General features: G+C 39.2%; 1 protein-coding gene across 1 annotated transcript in view; it reads left to right on the top strand.

Moving 5' to 3' along the window:
- SLC2A9 (solute carrier family 2 member 9) overlaps window positions 1–20,759 on the top strand; it is a 127,218-nt gene that overhangs the window by 28,519 nt on the left and 77,940 nt on the right. Inside the window, exon 2 of the mRNA XM_067468959.1 lies at window positions 13,980–14,065. Coding sequence (XP_067325060.1) covers window positions 13,988–14,065 — 78 coding nt within the window. The 5' untranslated portion in view covers window positions 13,980–13,987. The remainder of the gene's footprint in view (window positions 1–13,979; window positions 14,066–20,759) is intronic.

Raw genomic sequence — 20,759 nt, 5'->3', positions numbered from 1 at the left:
TCACGGGAGTCTTTTGTTGTTTTTGCTACATGCATTTCAACTATGTCTTGAAATTATGGCCATTTGGGAAAGCCCAGAATGAAGTAATTGGCCATATCTAAAGAAACTAAACTACTGGTATCGCTATCATGTTTTTGCATATTTTTGAATTGTTAGGTTGGCAGAAATTGGGTCTAACAATGGGAGCTCACCCTGTCCCACGGATTTGAACTGCCAACCTTCTGGCCAGCAAGATCTCCAGCTTAACAGTTTAACCCACTGCACCATTGCAGCCCCTTCATCCATCTATACATTCACCTAAACAACACCTGCAAATCCACAGATCTCTTTACTGAATGTTCTTCTAACTTTCAGAAGCAAGAAAAAATTGGATCTTTTTTATAAATGAAATAACAATCAAATGCATTTGAACTAGAATTTCTACAATACGAGTATGGTGAAAAAAATCACATGTACTTTAGCATTTAAGATTAAACATATATGCAATAGTGACTCATCTCCTGCCAAAGCTAATACTTAAGATTCAAGATAAGCCTAACAGATTGGAATGGCAAGCAGCAAAATGACTATCACTAGGGATAACTGTAACCTCATTTGGGGAAAAAATGAATCTGCAAATATTAATCTGGGTTACATCTTGCCAGCAATACATGTGAAAAATCAGAATGATTTTGACAGACCACAAGCTTAATTAATATGGGGCCACGGTGGTGCAATGGGTTAAACTATTGAACTGTTGATTCTGCTGACCTAAAGGCCAGCAGTTTGAAGCCACGGGGCAGGTTGAACCCACGCTGTTAGCCCTAGCTCCTGCCAACCTATTTATTTATTTATTTATTTATTTATTTATTTATTTATTTACGGCATATGTAGTCTGACTTTCTCAGCCTTACAGCGACTCAAGGCAGCTTACAGAATTGGCAGAATTTGATGCCATACATTCATAAAAATACAGTTAAAACATTCAATCTAATATTATAAAACACCATTTAAAACCATTAAAAACATATAATTACCAATGTCGTCCTGTTAAAATCATTATCCAACAGCATCATTTAGCCATTCCATGTTCATTCTTCCTATTTCATAATTATTTATTCTGCTGCATTTTCAAATGCTTGTTCAAAAAGCCAAATTTTTACTCTTTTCCTGAAGGTCAGGAGGGAGGAGCCAATATAATATCTCTAGGAAGTGAGTTCCACAGCCAAGGGGCCACCACTGAGAAGGTCCTGTCCCTCGTTCCCACCAGCCATGCTTGCCAGGGAGACAGGATCGACAGCAGGGCTTCTCCAGATGATGGTTCATAAGGAGAGATACGTTCAGATAGGTAAACTGGGCCGAAACCATTTAGGGCTTTATAGCTAAAGCCAGCACTTTGAATTGTGCCCGGTAGCAAACTGGCAGTCAGTGGAGTTGGCACAGCAGAGGAGTTGTATGCTCTCTGAGTGTGGCTCCCGTTAGTAACCTGACTACTGCCCGTTGGACCATTTGAAGCTTCTGAACAGTTTTCAAAGGCAACCCCACATAGAGTGCATTGCAGTAGTCTATACGGGATGTAACCAGAGCATGGGCCACAGTGACCAAGCCAGACTTCCCAAGGTACAAGCACAGCTGGCGCACAAGCTTTAACTGTGCAAATGCTCCCCTGGTCACTGCCAAAACCTGGGGCCCCAGGCTCAACAATGAGTCCAGGATCACACCCAAGCTGTTTGAAAACATGCAAATGTGAGTAGATCAATAGGTACTGTTTTGGTGGGAAGGTGCCCATGCAGCCATGCCAGCAGCACGACCAGGAGGTCTTTACGTACAACAGGCTCCTCAGCTTGGAAATGGAACAAGAGCACCTCCCCATGGCCAGAATTGAGCACCACCTCCAGAAAGCCAGAGATAAAAGTGGAAGTTTTTACCTTTGTTCTGTGTATTTGTATGTCATTGTTATTCCACTGTATTAAAAGCATTGAATGTTTGTCTATCTGTGTATGTTGTAATCTGCTATGAGTCCCCTCGGGGAGATAGAGCAAAATATAAATAAAGTGTTATTATTAGTAGTGTTATTAACCAGACGATATGACAGCAAAAACCAATGTCATGGGGCAGCTACTTTGGGACTCATTTTGGGAGAAAGATAGCATCTCAAGCAACCAAACAAACAAATTGGCAAACCTAATACCATTCCATAATTCATTCTAGGCTGCATCAACGGACCAAGGAAAATAATAGTACTCTGTTCTACTATTGTATTATTCTGTGGTCAGACCACATCCAAAATTCTGTACTTCAAGTTTAATATGGTTATTGGTAAGATGTAATGTATCCAGAGATCTGGTCACCAAACATTATGATAAATGTTTGAGGGAGAGGCTGAGGCAATATGATGGCTATCTTTAAATAATCAAAGGACTGTCATGTAGAAGAGGAAGCAAAGTTGCTTTCTGTTGCTCAAGAGGATCAGACTGAAAGCAGTGGATTCAAACTACAAGAAAACTGACTGCAACCAAAAGAGGGAAGACTTTTGTAACAGTAAGTGCTCTTTGGCAGTGAAATCAACCAAATGTGTTGGGTTCACTGGTTACCTCTGAGGGGTAGCAGTGGGTTCATATAAGTAATGGGATTGGATTTGTTATCCCCAACAATCTCTTACAATTCTATGAAAACATAGAGAAAGAGCCTATATCCACCTCTAATTGTTGACTTTAACATCTATTAGGCTTCTATACTCGCAAAAGAATGTAAACACAAATGTGGAGAGGGAGGCAATAAAAAAGGAACAATAATTTCCACCCATCATTTGTTGGTGAAAATGCCTTCAGGTTGCTTCTGACTTATGGCTATCCTGAAATGAACCTGGCTAGATTTGTACAAAGGGGTTTGCCATGGCTTTCCTTTGAGACTGAGAGAATTTGTCTTGCTGAAGTTCATCCAATGGGCTTCCATGACTGAGCGGGAATTTGTACCTCTCTTGTGAATCTTAGGACCTCCTAGGATGCTTTCACCCCATCTAATGGACAGAGCTCCACACTGACTATCACACAATGTTGTGTGACTTTCAGTGGATGCCTTACCCCCAACCAGGCTGAAAGTGTTGCTGGATGCTTTCCCCACAACACAGAATGCTTCCCATGTTGTGCTGGTTCCAAAGGATGTAATGGGAAAAGCATCACTGAAAGGAATTGCACTCTGGGTGACGAATTCACCCCATTGCCCCTCTCTTTTCTTGGCATAACCAGGTGAAGTGGGACACTTTGCCTGGCCTTTCCGATAAGGCCCATAAGAGTCATGCTCAAACCGTTGTACCATTATGACTATGACCTTTGTCATCTGGTTCAACTACATTTTCAAAGTTATTAATAAGCCTTTTATATTGTTATCAACAGGCTCCCTGGTGGTACAGTGGGTTAAACCGCTGAGCTGCTGAACTTGCTGACCAAAAGGTTGATGGTTCAAATTGAGGGAGCGGGGTGAGCTCCTGCTGTTAGGCCCAGCCTCTACCAACCTAACAGTTCAAAAACATGCAAGTGTGAGTAGATCAATAGGTACCACTTTTCCGGGAAGGTAACGGTGCTCCATGCTGGCCACATGACCTTGGAGGTATCCTACAGATAATGCCAGCTCTTTGGCTTAGAAATGGGGATGAGCACCACCCCCCAGAGTTGGGCATGACTAGACTTAATGTCAGGAGAAACCTTTACTTTTTATTGTTATCAACAGGACATGCTTTAAAAATCTGATGGTGACAGGTGAAATAAACACAGGACAGCTGAGATCGATTCATATAAATACACATTTTAATCATTTTGCTAAATATAGTTGAACCTTGACTTAAGAGCATCCCAACTTAAGAGCACCTTGATTTAAGAGCCATCACTCTGCCCAGATTCTGCTTTGACATAAGAGTATCATTTTGAGTTAAGAGTTAGCACCAGAAGTAATGCTAGTATAAGAGTACAGGGCTTAAAGGGGACGCTCCCATGTCCTGTGCCTCATGCTCATGTCAGCTTTGGGAGATTCCTCTCCACTTTGCTCGTCCGCTTTGGGAACTGCTATCAACTTTGCTCTTGTCCACTTTGAGAAACTTTGGGTTAGTTGAAATTGTGTAGTTTTTATTCCTTGAATGTTTGGCTTCATGAAGAGAGAGAGGGAGGGAGAGAGAGCAAGAGAGGGAGGGAGGCTGGGATGAGTGCAGTATGAAGAAAACCATGCTTCTGCCTCTTCACTTTGTGCTTCCTTGCCACAATTTTGTGCTTTTACTATTTTAATGTTGATCTTTCTTTTCTTTTTTTTGTTCCATGTGAATGTGCATTTATATATTGTTATTTATAAAGTACATTTTCTTATTTAAAAACACATAAAAAATCATGGGAGAGGGGTTCAGTGGAATGGAACGGATTAATAGCATTTCAATGAGAAAATTCACTTTGAGATGAGAGCTTTTTGAGTTGCGAGTTAAGAGATTTGCAATGGAACAAATTAAATTCTTAAGCCAAGGTATCAGTGTACTTTTAATTGTTTTGGCATCTTTCTGGGATCCAAGTGGTTTTAAGGACAGTGCTGTTCATCTGGTTCACATATAAATTTTTGACTAACTATTTATAATTATTTTAATCAGATTCATGGCACCTGCAATTTTATAATGTTAGCTAGCTCACCTACCTCTTGTATTTGAAAGTCATTTTAATTAGTGTTGGTAATTTTAATAATTTTATCATAACTACCATCGACTTAAAGTTTAATGATGAAATGTGAGACTTCTATTGTAATGCTTGCAGGAAATAGATACTTTTAGAAGAAGGTGAATTACAGTGAGAATCGGGGCCAAAGTAAACAACTATAATTCAGAATGACATCTTTATAGGATTTATGGACTGGACAACAGTAAATATTTTTTCTTGTAAGGTGTTTCCTCATGTTTTGGTGATGCTGATTTACAAAATATTGATTGATCTCACCCAACAAAAAGATGATTAACCATTAATGATTAACCATTCACGAAACCCTATAAAAGAGAAAGTTGCAAATGGGAATAGGTGGGTTTAATGATTGATTAGTCATTTTTAAATGACATCGACTTTTTCTTCCGTCTCTGTGGCATATATGAGTGCTCTTTAGACTGGGAGTTAATTCCAAAGTAGTCCCTGAAAGCAGAGGTACCTTGAGAAATGTAAGTTGGAAAATTGTTTTTTTTTTCTGGTACTTTGCTTAGTTTAGAAAAAATCAATGTCTATTATAGGAAAAGTGTATTTTGCCTGAATGTGTAAAGGTACTCCTCATTAGTCTACAAACTTTACATATTTCAAACTCATTGTTACAACACATACGTTCTTTTCTTGTATTTATCTATTTTGAGCACGATCTACTCCATGTTAGGTAATGAATATGTTACAGAATTATAAAGTATGTTTCTGGGGGTTGTTCTCTACATTGGAAATAAATTTTATAGGTTTTGACTTAGAAATTTATAATTACTAATTATTTCATTACATTTACTCTTCCTGTGTTGTATCAATGCATTGTGTTGCAAACTCATTTATAGTCAGCTCTGCCCTCATCCACTGATTTTGTGTCTGTGGATTCAACCATCCCCAGTTTGAAGCTATGGGTAGAAAGGTCCAAAAAGCAAACCCCAATTTGCCTTGATTAGCCCCCAGTGGTGCAGTGGGTTAAAGCCCTGTGCGGGCAGGACTGAAGACCGACAGGTCACAGGTTCGAATCCGGGGAAAGGCGGATGAGCTCCCTCTATCAGCTCCAGCTCCTCATGCAGGGACATGAGAGAAGCCTCCCACAAGGATCATAAAACATCAAAATCATCCGGGTTTCCCCTGGGCAACATTCTTGCAGACGGCCAATTCTCTCACACCAGAAGCAACTTGCAGTTTATCAGGTTGCTCCTGACATGAAAAAAAAATCTGTAACATGCATCGAGCCATAAGGAGAGGTGGGTAAGAAATAAAATTGTTATTACTACTACTACTACTATTACTATTTAAGGTGCACAATTTTATTAAGCCACTTCATATAATGGGACTTGAGCATCCACAGATTTTGTTGTCTATGGAGGGCAGAGTCCTGGAACAAACCTCATTGGATACTGAGAGGTCACTGTAGTTCAATGTAGTTCCACCCATTATGGAAATATTTCCCTTTTTTGTATGTATAACTGTTTGCCCTGTATTTATTATCCTTGATGGTGTCCTAACCCCTAATAACACATACTATAGGACTATTGAAAGCTGTACTGTGCCCTAAAATTCTACATGATTTCTGGAAAGCGCGTTATTTTATATTTCTTTAAGCGTTGTTTACTGCAAGAAAATGTTTTTCTGAAAAAAATATTTATAATTTTTTCATTAATCTGTAGGCTGCGTTGCTGTGAGTTTTCCGGGCTGTGTGGCCATGTTCCAGAAGCATTATTTCCTGACATTTCACCCACATCTATGACAGGCATCCTCAGAGGTTGTGAAGTCAGTTGGAAAGTAGGCAAATGAGATTTACATATCTGTGTAATGTCCAGGGTGATGAGAAGAACTCTTGTCTGTTTGAAGCAAGTGTGAATGTTGCAATTGGTCACCTTGATTAGCACTGAATGGTCTTGCAGCTTCAAAGGCTGGCTACTTCCTGAGGGAATCCTTTGTTGGGAGGTGTTAGCTGGCCCTGACTCTTTCTTGTCTGGAATTCCCCTGTTTCCAAATGTTGTTCTTTATTTACTATCCTGATTTTAGAGTTTTTTAAATACTGGTAGCCAGATTTTGTTCCCATTCAGGAAACAATCAGGACCAACTAACACCTCCCAACAAAGGATCCCTGTCTGGGAGGCACTGCAGACTAATTCAACCAGAGAAGTCAGCCAGGCTTTGAAGTTGCAAGGCTATTCAATATTAATGAAGCTGGCCAGTGGTAACATTCACACTTTCCTCAAGCAGACAAGAGTTCTTTCTCCCACCCTGGACATCCCACAGATATATAAACCACACTTGCCTAGTTTCCAATAGACCTCACAACCTCTGAGGATGTCTGTCATAAATGTGGGTGAAACGTCAGGAGAGAATGCTTCTGGAACATGGCCAGACAGCCCAAGAAACTCACAGCAACCCAGTGATTCTGGCCATGAAAGCCTTTGGCAACTCAATTTGTAGGTTATATTTTAAGGGAAGGAATTGGCAAATGCTTCAGAGAATTCCTTGCCTAAGAAATCCCTAGGAAGTTTATTGGGTTGCCGTATATCAACAGGTGACTTGAAGCCACAAACAGGCACACACACAATCAGTTATACAAATAAAGACAGAAGTCAGTTGAGCCTAAGATAGTTGCAACAGCAGAAAAATGTTTATTCATAAAACTATTTAAGATCAGTATAAATAATTTGAAAGCCATTGTTTTTCAGTAGCAGATGGGATCCATCAAAAATCTATCAGGAAACTTTGGCTTTTCACTAGGATGATTTTTGTTTAGTCAGGATGAAGCTTTGGTCTCTTAGTGCTCATCCAAGGAATTTTCCTGGAAGACAAACACACAAGGAAAAGAAAGACAGATTAAAATTACCTGTCATGCGCATGCTGCTACAGCACATCACATTTCTGGGCAGCTTCACCGGTGGTTTTATATAGATCTCAAATAACATAAAAGACAATCAGAGGTCTCCCAAAACATCACCCTGCTATAAACAAAGTTTTCACAAAACATTGCCTTGTTATGTACAGATCACAACTAAAGAAATTGTAAATAAACTATTCCTACCCATATTGTTCTTCTTAAAAAATGCATAGCTATGAGCAGTTATGGAGGATGTTAAAAGCCTACATACAAAAATAGCCCTTATGACTGTGGCTAATGGACTAACAAATATCTGTCTTTAATGCATACTGCAATTGAAATACATGGGATTTTCATAGTGGACTTTAACTGTGTTGTATTCAAAGTTTGTGGGAGTAACACACCTATCAATTGCTTTACAATTTCAACATTTTCACTGTGAAAATAGAAATACATGTTTCAATTTTGCATTTTAACTTTGTCCTGGATTGTTCCACAGTCCAAGAAAGTAAAGCTAGAGATGAACTCTCTGTTTAATGTAGGGTTTTACACTTATGCCTCCAATTCAGTTATGCCATTACAATTTTCAGTAATGTACAATGAAAGGGACATATTTATCGCAGCTGATGATCAGGAGTTACTAACTATGTGTTTCCTTTCTGAAAGGAAGCAAATGAGCCATTGTGTGATTATGATAGTTTGAGCTTTTCATTCAGTACCGGCAAATCTGAATGGATGAAACTTTGCTGTTTCATATTCAGATATGGCATCAAAATGCTGACTTTGTCATTTGTGATTGTGAATGTGCTATTTATAGAAATTAGAACCTGTGCTGGGTGTGCTATGTATAAAAATAACCTGTATTGTTTTTAAAAAATTGGATAACAAATATTTTTTTACTATTTTGACAATTAAATACTAACCAAGCATTTAAATGAAACAGTAACTTAATTGCCAAGCCAGAAAGGGTATCAGATGAAGAGCCATGATTTTTTCCTCCTTCAAGGACAGGCATTACTAACAGAGACATTAAGGGAAAAAGGATATGATCTTATTATTATTATTATTATTATTATTATTATTATTCTGACACAAAAACACAGTATGTTACAGCAAACGAGATCTATATGCTGGGTTTCATATCACAAAATCACAAGTTGAACACTTTCCAAGCATCTAGGACTGTGCGATGTATTTTCGAATGATGCGCGCAGATCCAAGTAAGGTGGCCTTTTGCAGTTGACAGATTGTGATTTTGTCAATGTTTATTGTTTCCAAATGCCAGCTAACCTCTTTTGGAACAGCACCCAATGTGCCGATGACCACTGGGACCACCTGTAGGAATTTAAGCCTGTTTCATTTTGCTGTCTGAAAGAATTGTTGAAAACTAAAGGGGCTTATTTGAAATTAAATTATACTCAGGCAGAACTTTTTTAAAATATTGGTTTAACTGTGCATCTACAGCAAGGGAGTAATGCTACTTGACCCCCCTTTTACTATAAAGCCCTAAATGGTTCCGGCCCAGCTTACCTATCGAAACACATCTCCCTGTGAACCTTATAGAAATTTGGGGAGGCCCTGCTCTCGATCCCACCTGCCTCACAGGTGCGTCTGGCAGGGACGAGAGACAGGGTCTTCTCATTGGTGGCCCCCGGCTGTGGAACTCCCTTCCCAGGGATATTAGATCAGCCCCCCTCCCTCCTGACCTGTCGGAAAAGAGTAAAAACGTGGCTCTTTGAGCAAGCGTTTGGAACTTCAGCATGACCAGATAAACACAAGATTGGAATATGAACACAGAACGACTAAGAGGATGTAAACGGATGAGGAATTGGACTGGAAGACATTGTTTGTTATAGATGTTTTATAGTTTTTATAGCTTCTAAGATTTTTATATGGATTTTATGATGTTTTTTAATTGCCTTTAACTGATATATGGATATATATGTGGCATCTAATTGTTGCTGGTCTGTATGGCGCCCTGAGTCGCCTTCGGGCTGAAAAGGGCAGGATAAAAATGTAAATTAATTTATTAATTAATTAACTGCCATGGCTCAATACTATGGGAATTGTAGTTTGGTAGGGAACCAGTACACTGGTGGAGCAGCCTTGTAAAACTAGAACCCCTGTGATTCTATAACATTGAGCTATGGCATTAAACAGCATTGATTCTACAGTTTAAATACACCCTAAAATAATGATGACGACAATGATAATGTCTTGATTCTTTTAACTGGAGACACCTAGTTGGTTACACATAGGATAAAGACATTACATAATTTAAAAAACTAATCTATATGAAAACTAATATATATTTCTCACTGAACAATAATTTCTGATAAAACATTTCAAAGATATTAGCATATACATCAGCAGTTTAGATTTCCCATTAGAAATGTAGCAGCTCCTCCTAGTGGAGAAGATAGGATACAGCCCTAGATGTCTGAAATTGCCAAGCTGATCTGGCTTTGGGTTGCTGTGGGTTTTCCAGGCTGTATGGCCATGTTCCAGAAACGTTCTCTACTGATGTTTCACCACATTTATGGCAGGCATCCTCAGGAGGGAATGCTTCTGGAACATGGCCATACAGCCCAGAAAATTCACAGCAACCCAGTGATTCCAGCCACGAAGGCCTTCGACAACACATTGATCTGTCTTTGTCAAGATTGGAAGCAACAAGAACTACGGGGTGAGAGAGCCAGCTGGCCAAAACCTTAGTGATAACATATTCTTAACTTGACCAGTTTCTAAGCATCTAGCGGTAAACATCTGCACACACATAGCATTGTATGACAGTTTTGTAAATATTACAAGACAAAGTAGGAGGATGAAATAGCCAACCAATGTTGTGGAGGGGTTTGGGTGTTGGACTAGGACTTGGGAGACCAGGACTTGGCTCTCCAGTCAGCCATGGAAACCCACTAGGTCACCTTAGTTGAGTGACACTCTCTCCGAGGTCATTTTCAACATCTTACGACTCAGAGGATGACAAAGGCAAACCTTCTCTGAACAAACCTTTCCAAGAAAACTCTGTAATCGTTTTGGCTTAGAGTTGTCATAAGTCAGAAATTACTTGAAAGGATACAACAACTTCAAATTGCGTGATCTCTTGAATTTCCTAGGATTTCCTAAGCAAGGAGTACTAAAAAGTGGTTTTACCAATTCCTTCCTCTTCAATAGAGCCTATAGAACCTGGTAGTCATTAGGATTGTGCACAGATTCAGTTTGGTTGATTCCCTTTGACCAATCCAGCTTGTTCGGCTTGTCCAGCTGGCCATAATGATAAGGGCTCAGCCGTCATGTTTTTTTTCGCCCAAAATGGCCCACACGGCTGCCAAGTGTGGCTTCTTATTTCCATCTATTCTGGAGCATGTGGTGCATGCTTCCATAACATGTTCTTCAACCCTGAAAGAAAGAAAGGAAAGGGTCCCATGAGAGGTGTTTCCTTAACCTCATTCTTCAAGCCCAGGCTGCCTTGAAAGGAAGAAAGGAAAGTATCCCAGGAACAGAAAGGGGAGCCTCATATGTTTGTCAATGGGCTGGATCTTCCTGGAACTTTTTGCTGCCTAGCTGAAAACAGATTTTTCCATTTGCCAATTTTCGGAAGGCTCCTGTAAATGGATCTGGGTACCCAATGGAATTCAAATTCCAAAAACAGATCACCCTCCAGCGAAATTTCACGTGATTAGTAGTCATTGGAGGCCCTGGTGGCACAGTGGGTTAAACCACTGAGCTATTGAATTTGCTAACAAGTCACGGGTTCAAATCCAGGGAGCAGGGTGAGCTCCCACTGTTAACCCCAGTTTCTGCCAACCTAGCATTATGAAAACATGCAAATGTGAATAGATCAATAGATACCGCTCTGGTGGGAAGGTAAAAATGCTCCATGCAGTCATGCCAGCCACATGACCTTGGAGGTATCTATGGACAACGCCAACTCTTGGGCTTAGAAATGGAGATGAGCACCAACCCCCAGAGTCGGACACGACTGCACTTAATGTCAGGGGAAAATCTTTAACTTTACTAGAAGTCATTGGTCCTTTCAAAACTGACATACTATTTTTTTCAATTCAAAGGAGAGGTTGTGAAAAGCTAATTTAACAAGATCCTCCTAATATATGCTAGGATATCCGAACATATGCTAGCACCAGGACTGTGGCGCAGCTGGTTGAGTGTCAGCTGCATTAAGATCACTTCTGACCAAAAGGTCATAAGTTCAAAGCCAGCCCAGGTCGGAGTGAGCTTCTGATAAATTGTGTAGCTTGTTGTCAACCTTTGCAACCCGAAAGACAGTTGCTTCTGTCAAGTAGGAAAATTAGGTACCACTTATGTTTGGGGGAGGCTAATTTAACTAATTTACGAGGCCATAAAAAAGACTCCAGCAAAGCACTCCAGCAAAAGCATGCGGGGAATGCGGAAGTACTTAATCAGTGTCACAGATGGACGATGAAAGCGACAGCTCCCCTGGTGGCCAGAAAAGTTAAATAGCCTCTGACTGTCTGTCTATATCTGTTGTGTGTCTTTGGCATTGAAAGTTTGCCATATATGTGTACATTGTAATCCGCCCTGATTCCCCTTCGGGGTGAGAAGGGCGGAATATAAATACTGTAAATAAATAAATAAATATCGAGATAAACTTGTCAGGGGGCATCTCGTGTATTCATTCAAACAACTGTTATTGTAAAAGGCAAAATATACAAGGTTGGAAAATCTGAAGTACCTTGCGGACAGATCTATCTTCTTATACCATTTAACATTACCAAAGGTAGATTGCCTATGCCGAAGTGCTACACAATGATATTATAATTCTAAATATTTCATCATATATGGTGCCTTAAAGAGTTTTGTAGGGATGTGGACAAACCTATCTGAAAATATTGGGAACAAATAGATTTCTATGTAATCCTGAATGAGAAATTTGAAAAACTAATCATTGGCATATAAATACAATTACAGCTGTTGCCTCCCAGTTTTCATAAAAGCATCAAATTGTAAGGAGTCCCATCTTTTTAAATGGCATTTCGACAGCACAAAGAGGGTTTGATTTTCTCTATAATGTAACCAGGCTGTTGACCTAATTTGAACACAACTGCGGCAATTTAATTGTTGCCACAAACTTAATTGACTCTTGGGAGTTCAACTATAAGAAGAAGCCATCTCAGTTTACAGGATGTGATGTGTCAATGTTTCATTAAAGACATGGAATGGCATTATCATAGTACATTATTTGTGTGATCAGTCTTTTATAATTGTTTATGCATACAGTGTAATACTCCCAAAGCAAAATACACATCATTTCTATAACTGAGAAATTACTTAAGGAACATCGGAATGGAATGCAAGATAATCATTAACTCTGGCTTCATTATTCGTTTGGACTTGAAAGGTTGTCAGTGGCAAAGTGATGATGTCCCAGGATGTGTCTTGCTTCACAATTTCCTATCTCTATAACTTTTTCAGCTCCACCAGACGGAGTCTAAGGAAATATAGTTTCCTAATGTACTCGGAATTTCCTATTACAATAATTCTAAGTAAACTCTAATCCTATTAGGTGGAGCCATGTTAGTTAAAAAAGACTCCCTGGTGGCACAGCGGGTTAAACCACTGAGCTGCTGAACTTGCTGACCAAACGGTTGGTAGTTCCAATCCAGTGAGCGGAGTGAGCTCCCGCTGTTAGGCCCAGCTTCTGCCAACCTAGCGGTTCGAAAACATGCAAGTGTGAGTAGATAAATAGGTATCGCTTCTGCAAGAAGATAACAGCGCTTCACGCAGTCATGCTGGCCACATGACATTGGAGGTGTCTATGGAAAACGCCGGCTCTTGGGCTTAAAAATGGAGATGAGTACCAACCTCCAGAGTCAGACACAACTGGACTGAATGTCAGGGGGAAATAATGGTTAAAGTAGTACTAATGTAACACTACACTAAGACAGACACATGGAGGTAGTGTCAGACAAGACTTGTAGCGGGCTATCACTCTGCTTAATTCACTTTCACTCACCACTGCTTTTATATTGTTTTGTCTGCCTTTTCCCCTAACCATAGAAAATCTATTGAGAATATAAATAAGACAGGATAGCTTTATAGTGGTTTCGGATTGTGGGTAACCCTGTGTCTGGAAATGGCTGAGATCTATGCAACTGAAGCTATTAAATAACTAACATAACTAGTATGGCATGTTACAGGTATCCAGCTGGTAACAAATACAGCATTGAGACATTTATTTATGTATGTTTTTATCAATTGCCAGTCACATACAACACTACACTTCTTTCGCTACACAATGCATTTTTTTTCACAAGTGAAAGTCACAATCCTCAAGTTCCAGAAGGACTTATTTGATAAGAATCTTGCTGGATAAAATCAATTCCTTCAAAAAAGATTAAGAATGTTTGGAGATTAAAGTTCTTTCTACTAGTTAATTTTAAAATATATTTTTTCTATATCATCAACAGATATCAACATGGAGAATAACACAACAAACACAAAGGAGAAAAGCACTTGTGAAATAAAAGATAATCCTGAAGTAAAGAAGAAAGTGGTAGGTGATGTATTTTTGCATTGACATTAGTAAAATGGTGAACAGTACATTTGACATGGAGTATTTTATGTGTGTGTGTACTCTGACCCATTTGACTTTTCTCCTAGTTTTCTTCAGGCAATGTGGATTTCATGCACTTACAACTATACTTCTCTGATCCAAATTGGTTGTTGTTAGCAGAGTGAAATTACATTTGGCAACTGAATTGGTGTGAGGCCTCTTCTACACTGCAATATAATCCACGTTACCAAAACATATAATCCACATTATCTACTTTGAACTGGATTATATGAGTCTACAGTCTACAGGATTATATGAGTCTACAGTTCATATCAGATAATCTGGATTTTATATGGTAATGTAGAAGGGGCCTGAGATGTATATGGTAATGTAGAAGGGGCCTTTAAGGAGCAATGACCATCCGTAGTTACAGACTAAACTAAAACAGTAAGTCCATTACTGCTAGGAAAGATATTGGATCTATGTTGAGCCTATGCTATATTCCAGGGGTCCTCAAACTAAAGCCCAGGGGCCGGATACGGCCCTCCAAGGTCATTTACTTGGCCCTCGCTCAGGGTCAACCTAAGTCTGAAATGACTTGAAAGCACACAACAACAACAATCCTATCTCACCAGCCAAAAGCAGGCCCACACTTCCCATTGAAATACTAATAAGTTTATATTTGTTAACATTGTTTTTCATTTTAATTATTGTATTATTTTTAATTGTTTTTTGCACTACAAATAAGATATGTTCGGTGTGCATAGGAATTCATTCATGTTGTTTTTTTGTTTTTGTTTTTTGTTCTTTGTTGATGTTTTTTTAAATTATAATTTAAAGTTTGAGGGACTGTGACCTGGCCCTCTGTTTAAAAAGTTTGTGGACCTCTGCTGTATTCTAAGGAACTGGAACTGAAAAGTCAACAATGGAAAGAAATCTGAAAAAGAGATGGGGAAATGCCGGGAATATCAGTTTATGTCACACAAGGTGGGGGCAGGACAGATTAGAAAGTAAAAGGTTTCAGGTTACCCTAAGATTTCTAAACCATTATTTCCCTACCACCACTGTGAGGCACTGTTCTTTTGCAGAACATTGTTGCATCCTGACACCTTTCTCTGCCAAGAAAGGCAGCCAAAAACTGGGCAACATTTGTTTTAGGGCATCAAATGGCTCAGGGAATACCAAAACATTGCCCAACGATGTGATTGATTGGAGCAGCCCAAGGACAACTCCCAGTGGGATAGATACGCCCAAGGACAATTAGTCATGTATATTTCACCAGGAAAAAAGGTAAAATTGATTTTATTAAATGTCATTACAAGGTTACCAAAATAATGAAATAGGATCTATTGATAGTTTCTGTTCCATCATTCCTAACTTGTGGAGGTTTCTTCTATTTCATGTTGTATTATCAATTTTAACTTACTATATATACTAGGCATAGGCAATCTTCGGCCCTCCAGGTATTTTGGACTTCAACTCCCACAATTCCTAACAGCCTACTGGCTGTTTAAAAGGTATCCTTTTGGTCTAGAGACTGCCCTTTTTTCTGGGGAAGAGATCTCTATCTTGGAAAGGCTCTCCTGCCTTCTTTAGTATAGAAAAAGCCTCAGATGTGCTGGTGGCCAAGTTAGGCAGCTCGGACAAGCCATTGTGAGTACATTTACCCTCTCACCTTTGAAACTGGTGCTGAGCTCAGATAGAGAAAGACCTGCTCTTTCTAAAGGACAGTAGCTCAGCGCTGGAGCAAGGAATATTTCAGGATTTCTCTGCCATTGAGAGAGGCTCCATTACTTCATCTCCAAAACTAATCTTAAAAAGATCCCAGGATTTTTCTACTGTTGGGGAAAAGTTAACTCGGTAACTGAAGGAAAAAGGAAAGAAAGAACATCTATATGGTTTCCCAAATTGACTGTTTGTGTTTTTAACTTCATCAAGCTGTGCCAAGTCTGTCAAGGACTTTGAAAAATAAATGTTCTGTTGATGTTCAAATCTGGACCGGCCTCAGTTGCTGAGAATCTTGAGCTTCTAAGAAAGGCACCCGCAGTTCACCCAGATATAGAGAGAAGCACATCTTACTTTTAATTTTATAGTGTCTGGGTATGATGGCACACTGCTACTGTAGACCATTTTATAATAGTGACAAAATATGCCTTTCCAAATACTTATGTGTTAAAAACAGTTTTTAAATTGTTGGATAGCCAGTAGGCTGTTAGGATTTGTGGGAGTTGAAGACCAAAACATCCGGAGGGCCAGAGTTTGCCCATGCCTGATATATACTCATCTAACACTGAGCAAACTTAGCTATGCATCAATGTAAGCATTGCACACTAATACTTATCAGAAAAGGAACCATCCACTTATCTAACTACAGTGGTAAAAAGTGAAGTTTGTCCCAAGAGAACAGACTAACCTTTCTACTTTCTCTGCTGCAATACCATTTCTGGTCTTTTATAATGTCTGGGAAGAAAAATGGTGATGTTTAGAGGCAACTAATATGGTGTTTTTCTGCAGAATGTATCTTGATATATCCATGAGTCATATCAAAATCCATTATTTTGCTCCTAAGATCTGCAGTCGACTTATACATGAGTATATACGGTAACTTTTCAAATCTGCTCCCCTCATAAAGCTCTAATAAATCCTTTCCCTTAACATACCATTAGTAAGCCAGTAGTATTATGTCCCCACATTTTGCTGTCACTCTAGACATAAGCTCTACCATTGGGCTACAGAGTGCCTCCAAATGAAGATCTAGCATTACACGACAATAAGTTTTCTCCAACTTTTCCCTCTTTCCCTCCTTGATGTATTTATGTGAAAGGCAAGAAGAGTTTAAAAAAAACAAAACAAAGGCAAAACACAGCAAGGCCAAACATAGAAAACAAGGATGTCTCCACTTCATTCTGCTCCAGGACCCAGACATTTAGAGCAGGGTGCTGTTGGTTGGTCCTCTGCTGGACTGAAGCACTGCCACTGTGGGTGACCTGAAAGTGGCATTATGAGACACATGCAATCCATGGGCAAAGCATATAGAAAGATTTCTAGAACAGTGGTTCCCAACCAATGGTCCATGGACCACCAGTGGTCCACAAGAACTAAAATATGGTCCATGAAACACTAAAAATTTTAAACCTTTATTCATTTGAATGAATCCATTATTACGTGGGCACCACCGGCAAGTAGGACGTTGGTTGAGCATGGAAGGCCAGGAGAGGGCAAGTGATCGACATCATATGTTATGTACTCACACTACTCAGCTTCAGTCAGCCGCACACTTTATTTAGTCTTGCTCGTCTGAGTCAGTGATTCTGTTTTGCTATTTAATGATTCGAGGGCTCCAGTAATTTTACTGATCGTGAATCCTCAAAATTTTTATTAATTTTTTGACTTATTTAATGGTGACTGGAATTGTAGAGGTTTCAGACACATAGCTAAGTTGTAATAACAAATTATTTGGAGACACAAAATATCTAATTAAAATCATTCATATATATATATATATATATATATATATATATGATTTATTGCTTGTTTCACATACTTAGAGGTTTCTCATTACATTCACATGACACACCTACACACTGCAGCCAACACGCCAACATGTCATGACACACAGTTTGAAAAGCTCTGGGTGAGGCAATGCAATGTACCGTATGTATCGCTTTGTTGGTCTACATTGCAATCAAGTAACACAGGCCTGCACAACCTGTGACCCTCCGGGTATTTTGGATTATTGTGCGCCGTAGTCATGGATTATGTTCATCAATAGTAAGATAAGGGTTAATCACAGGGAGGAGGCAATTGCTGCCCATTCATCATATCCCCTCCAGCAATAACAATCTCTAATTTCATCGTTTTCTTTATATAAATCTCGTTCTGATTTTATTCTTACAGGAAACATTTGTGGTTGTTTCAGAGATCAAATTTTCTAATTATCATACCAGTTATCAAAATATGAATAAAACCACATATTTTTATAATGCTATAATAATAATAATTTAAACTTATTTTCTGGGCTGTTAGATGACTTACAATCATTTAAGGGCATAAAACATATTTCAAATTTTTCTATAAAGGCTTGTTTTCTTTTAATGTCATGCTATTTGTTCAAGTATGGCATATTTTTCAGACCACCATGCAAATGCAAAGTTTTTGGCATTACATAACTACAAAGAGTTCCACAGCAAGGGTTTTTATGAAAGAACAGAATGTATTTTTCACATTTTACATTCTCCTCACTTAGCTAATGCAATAATGTACTACATGTTTGCTGACTTATGATGCCTATCATTGTGATTTTTCATTTATGAGTATATATGACATTATGCAGGGAATCAGTGTTTATGAATGAAACAAAAATCTCAAATTCTGATTTATTTATTTATTTTCGTGTCAGGAGCGACTTGAGAAACTGCAAGTCACTTCTGATGTGAGAGAACTGGCCGTCTGCAAGGACGTTACTTTTCCTCAATGCCGAAAAGGCCTTTGACAATACCAACTGGGAGTTTTTGTCATATATACTGAAAGAAATAGACATTGGTTATCATTTCTTGAATGCAATAGCAGCCATTTATACCAATCAACCTGCCAAAATTATTGTTAATAGCCTACACACCAAAAAAATAGACATACGAAAAGGAGTTAGACAAGGTTGTCCCCTCTCACCACTATTATTCATACTGGTTCTCAAAATTCTATTATAGGAGATAAGGGAAGACAAGGACCTTCAAGGTATGAGAGTGAGATCAGAGGAGTATAAGGTTAGAGCGTTCGCGGACGATGTAGTCTGCACTATGGAAAGACCAATTGAATCCATTTATTTATTATTGTAACACACTCTACATGGGGTTGGCTTTGAAGACTGTTCTAAAGTTTCAAGTAGTCAAATGGGCGGCAGACAGGTTGTTCACTGGAGCAGTGTACAGGGAGCATACAACCCCACTGTTGTGTCAGCTCCACTGACTGCCAGTCTGCTTGTTGTTCATTCATTCAGTCATCTCCGACTCTTCGTGACCTCATGGACCAGCCCACGCCAGAGTTCCCTGTCGGCCGTCACCACCCCCAGCTCCTTCAAGGTCAGTCCAGTCCCTTCAAGGATGCCATCCATCCATCTTGCCCTTGGTCGGCCCCTCTTCCTTTTGCCTTTGCCTTCCACTTTCCCCAGCATAATTGTCTTCTCTAGGCTTTGCTGTCTCCTCATGATGTGGCCAAAGTACTTCAACTTTGTCTCTAGTATCCTTCCCTCCAGTGAGCAGCCGGGCTTTATTTCCTGGAGGATGGACTGATTGGATCTTCTCGCAGTCCAAGGCACTCTCAGCTACCGAGCAAAATTCAAAGTACTGGCTTTTCCGGTCCAGCTTACCTGTCTGAAAGCATCTCCTTTTATGAGCAAGTTAGAACACTAAGATCTGCCAGGAAGGTCCTGCTCTTGGTCCCACCACCTTTGCCGATGCAATTGGTAGGAACGAGAGACAAGGCCTTTTCAGTGGTGGCCCCTTGGCTGTGGAATTCCCTCCCTAGTGATATTAATCATCCCCCTCCCTCCTAGTGTTTGGAAACAACTTAAAACCTGGCTATTCAAGCAGGCATTCAGTGAATGACAAAAATATGGAAGTAGTTAAAGACAGCTCAGGATTGATGCAAGGTCTAAATATTTTGTGTTTTTGATTGCTGTTTTATAGTTTTAATGGTTTTAATCTATTGTCATGTGTTGTTGATTTGATATGTAATGTTTTTATACATGTGAGGCATTGAATTTTGCCATTGATAGGGCTGTGAACTGCTTTGAGTCCCCCCAGAAAAGCAATATATAAATGCTATACACACACACACACACATACACACACACACACACACACGCAATGTAGATGCAACCTTAGTGACCTAGTTGTAAGAGGCTTTTATCAAAATTATTCATAATGTTGTTTTTATGTGGCTGCCTTAAATGGTTTTATTTCATTTTATTTAACTTAATAAAGTAAACTGGGGAAACATTGCTCCAAAGTCAGTAAGAGAAATATTTAAGTATACTTTTTTTAAAGGCATGCAGCAAACTATCTCAGGGTGAATACTTTCCCATACGTGTTCCAAAATGTTGATAATTATTCATTTTCTCTAAGCAATGGGAGTTCCCCTACACTGCTCAAATAACAAATTAACAAGCTGAAACAGGATAGATATTATCTGTTTTTTTCTGTTGCCAGAAAAAGAATGTAACCCAGAGGCAACCTCTTACTTATGTAAGACAGGGAGAAAATCACACTGTACTCCAGATAGTGTAGAACTGCAAGTCTTTGCCGCCCTAGCTGGCATAACCAAGGTTTAGAAATGCTGGGAGTTTCAATGCAACCATATCTGGAGGGCCACATGATTTGCACTCCTGAATAAGAGGTAAGGAAGTGGGAATGGAAGTAGGTGCCATGTGTTGCAAATATTGTCAATTCATAAACAATAGTCTCAAGTCAGCTTCCAAAAACAACAGACACGAAACAGATAACAGTATTGTGTAAATATTGCTACCACTTAAAATGAACGCTACTGTTAGGGATTTAGTGCATATAAAACTCATTGCCATTTAATGAGAAGCTAAAACAACAAAGAATTTCTTCACATGTCACATGTCTTAAAACCATCAGTTACATAACTCACAAAGGGCGTATCAAACTGCTTTGCCCCTAAGCACATAAAAGTG

This window comes from Anolis sagrei, chromosome 5, assembly GCF_037176765.1.
Source record: "Anolis sagrei isolate rAnoSag1 chromosome 5, rAnoSag1.mat, whole genome shotgun sequence".
Lineage (NCBI taxonomy): Eukaryota > Metazoa > Chordata > Lepidosauria > Squamata > Dactyloidae > Anolis > Anolis sagrei.
The sequence above is the reverse complement of the archived record's forward strand: the minus strand, read 5'-3'. Positions and strand labels throughout refer to the sequence as shown.